Below are 1554 nucleotides of genomic sequence, written 5' to 3'. Positions count from 1 at the left end.
GTACATGCACATTGCTGATTTCGTGCAGGTGCAGTACGTTCTGCCGATTTGCTAGATACTGCTGGGCTCGAAATACTGGGTGCATGCCAAAATTGGAGCTGGGCACCTAATTTTTTACTGTGGGTGCATTTTTGTAGGTTTACATAATGTAAGGATATTATTAAATATATACTAGCATACAGCATGTTCTTGTCATCTAGGTGTCAGAAACAGTTCAAGATTGGGGTGCACCCCAACCAGTGCACCAGTCCTATTCCCATAAATGAATTTCTAGCCCTATTACAACTGTAATTCTCTTTGTAGAAAAAGGTCACTTATGAACACGGACATGTTCACGGAACTTCATATATTTAAAATGTCTCTGCAGGTGGGTATTTCTAACACTGCCATAGACAATTCAAATTTGGAGCCAATTGTCTACTTTATCAGGGAGAAGGTTAATGTATGTGTAAGTTACCAGTAACAACTTTACAGTTAACCGTGTCTGTTAATATTATTAGGTCCAGAGCCAAAACCCAACATGCCGGGGGAAAACAGAACATTCCGAGTGTGGCTGGACCCAAACCAGTACCAAGTGGACATGGCCAGGACAATGGACGGTGCAGAGGTGTGTGGACCTTCTACATTAGCCTTCATTGTTACTCCCAGTACGGAAGTACAGTATTGTTTTCACCAGTGATGGTGTAATGTTTGTGGTGTAATGGACAGATGCGGTGAGTTGGAAGGATAATGTACATGTAATAGTGGAGTTACATGAAACAAGTGCAGGGCTGGCAATACTGGGTGCATGTGCACCTTAGTGCACCCAAATTTGGAGCTGTGCACCCAATTTTTTTCTGTGGGTGCACCCAAATATTTTTGAAGGTATTTTTGTACATATTGAATACACAGGATATTCTTGGTATCCCATCATCAGAAAAATAATAAAATCTTTGTTGTAGTACTTGATTTGCAAGATTTTGAAGTTAGCTCCCATATCACATTCAAGCTCAGAAGAGGAGCAGTAAGATCTGTAATTAGGTTTTGTTTTATATGGTGCACCCAAAAAGTTTTTTGTGCACCTATTTTTTTATATCTGTATCTGTATCTGTATAGCCGGTATAACCGCCTTTCGGCGTAACACACCAGCTTCGCAGGCACGCGGCGCGGCCGCAGCTGGCTATATTACACCGATCGACTATATAGTCAATACAATACAGTCTGAAAGGCTTGAGCAAAATGGTGGGAGTAAAGAGGTCATGAACAGTATGAATAGAGAGGGTAGAGAGTCATGAATTTGTGGAAGCTATTAATAGCTTTTCTTTGCATCCTTCCAACAGGATGTGTATGAAACGTTCAACATCATCATGAGAAGAAAACCCAAGGAGAACAACTTCAAGGTAGTGTCAACTTTTTCTTTGTTTCTTGCAAGATTTTGATTACTCTTGTACATAGTATACACCCTAGTGACTTCACACTGATCCTGTCCCTGAACTTACATTCACACTGACTATCCTCCTAGTGACTTCACACTGGTCCTGTCCCTGGTGCTGAACTTCCATTCACACTGACTAT

The 1554-nt window shown here is 41.1% G+C and overlaps 1 protein-coding gene across 1 annotated transcript in view; it reads left to right on the top strand.

Annotated features, from left to right (window-relative positions):
- Positions 1–1554, top strand: part of LOC109484881 (intron-binding protein aquarius-like) — a 48170-nt gene that overhangs the window by 19806 nt on the left and 26810 nt on the right. Inside the window, 1 exon segment of the mRNA XM_019788238.1 lies at positions 501–647. Within this exon segment, the coding sequence (XP_019643797.1) occupies positions 501–647 (147 nt within the window).

The sequence above is a fragment of the Branchiostoma belcheri genome, unplaced genomic scaffold, assembly GCF_001625305.1.
Source record: "Branchiostoma belcheri isolate BF01 breed outbred unplaced genomic scaffold, Haploidv18h27 scaffold71, whole genome shotgun sequence".
Taxonomy (NCBI): domain Eukaryota; kingdom Metazoa; phylum Chordata; class Leptocardii; order Amphioxiformes; family Branchiostomatidae; genus Branchiostoma; species Branchiostoma belcheri.
The sequence above is the reverse complement of the archived record's forward strand: the minus strand, read 5'-3'. Positions and strand labels throughout refer to the sequence as shown.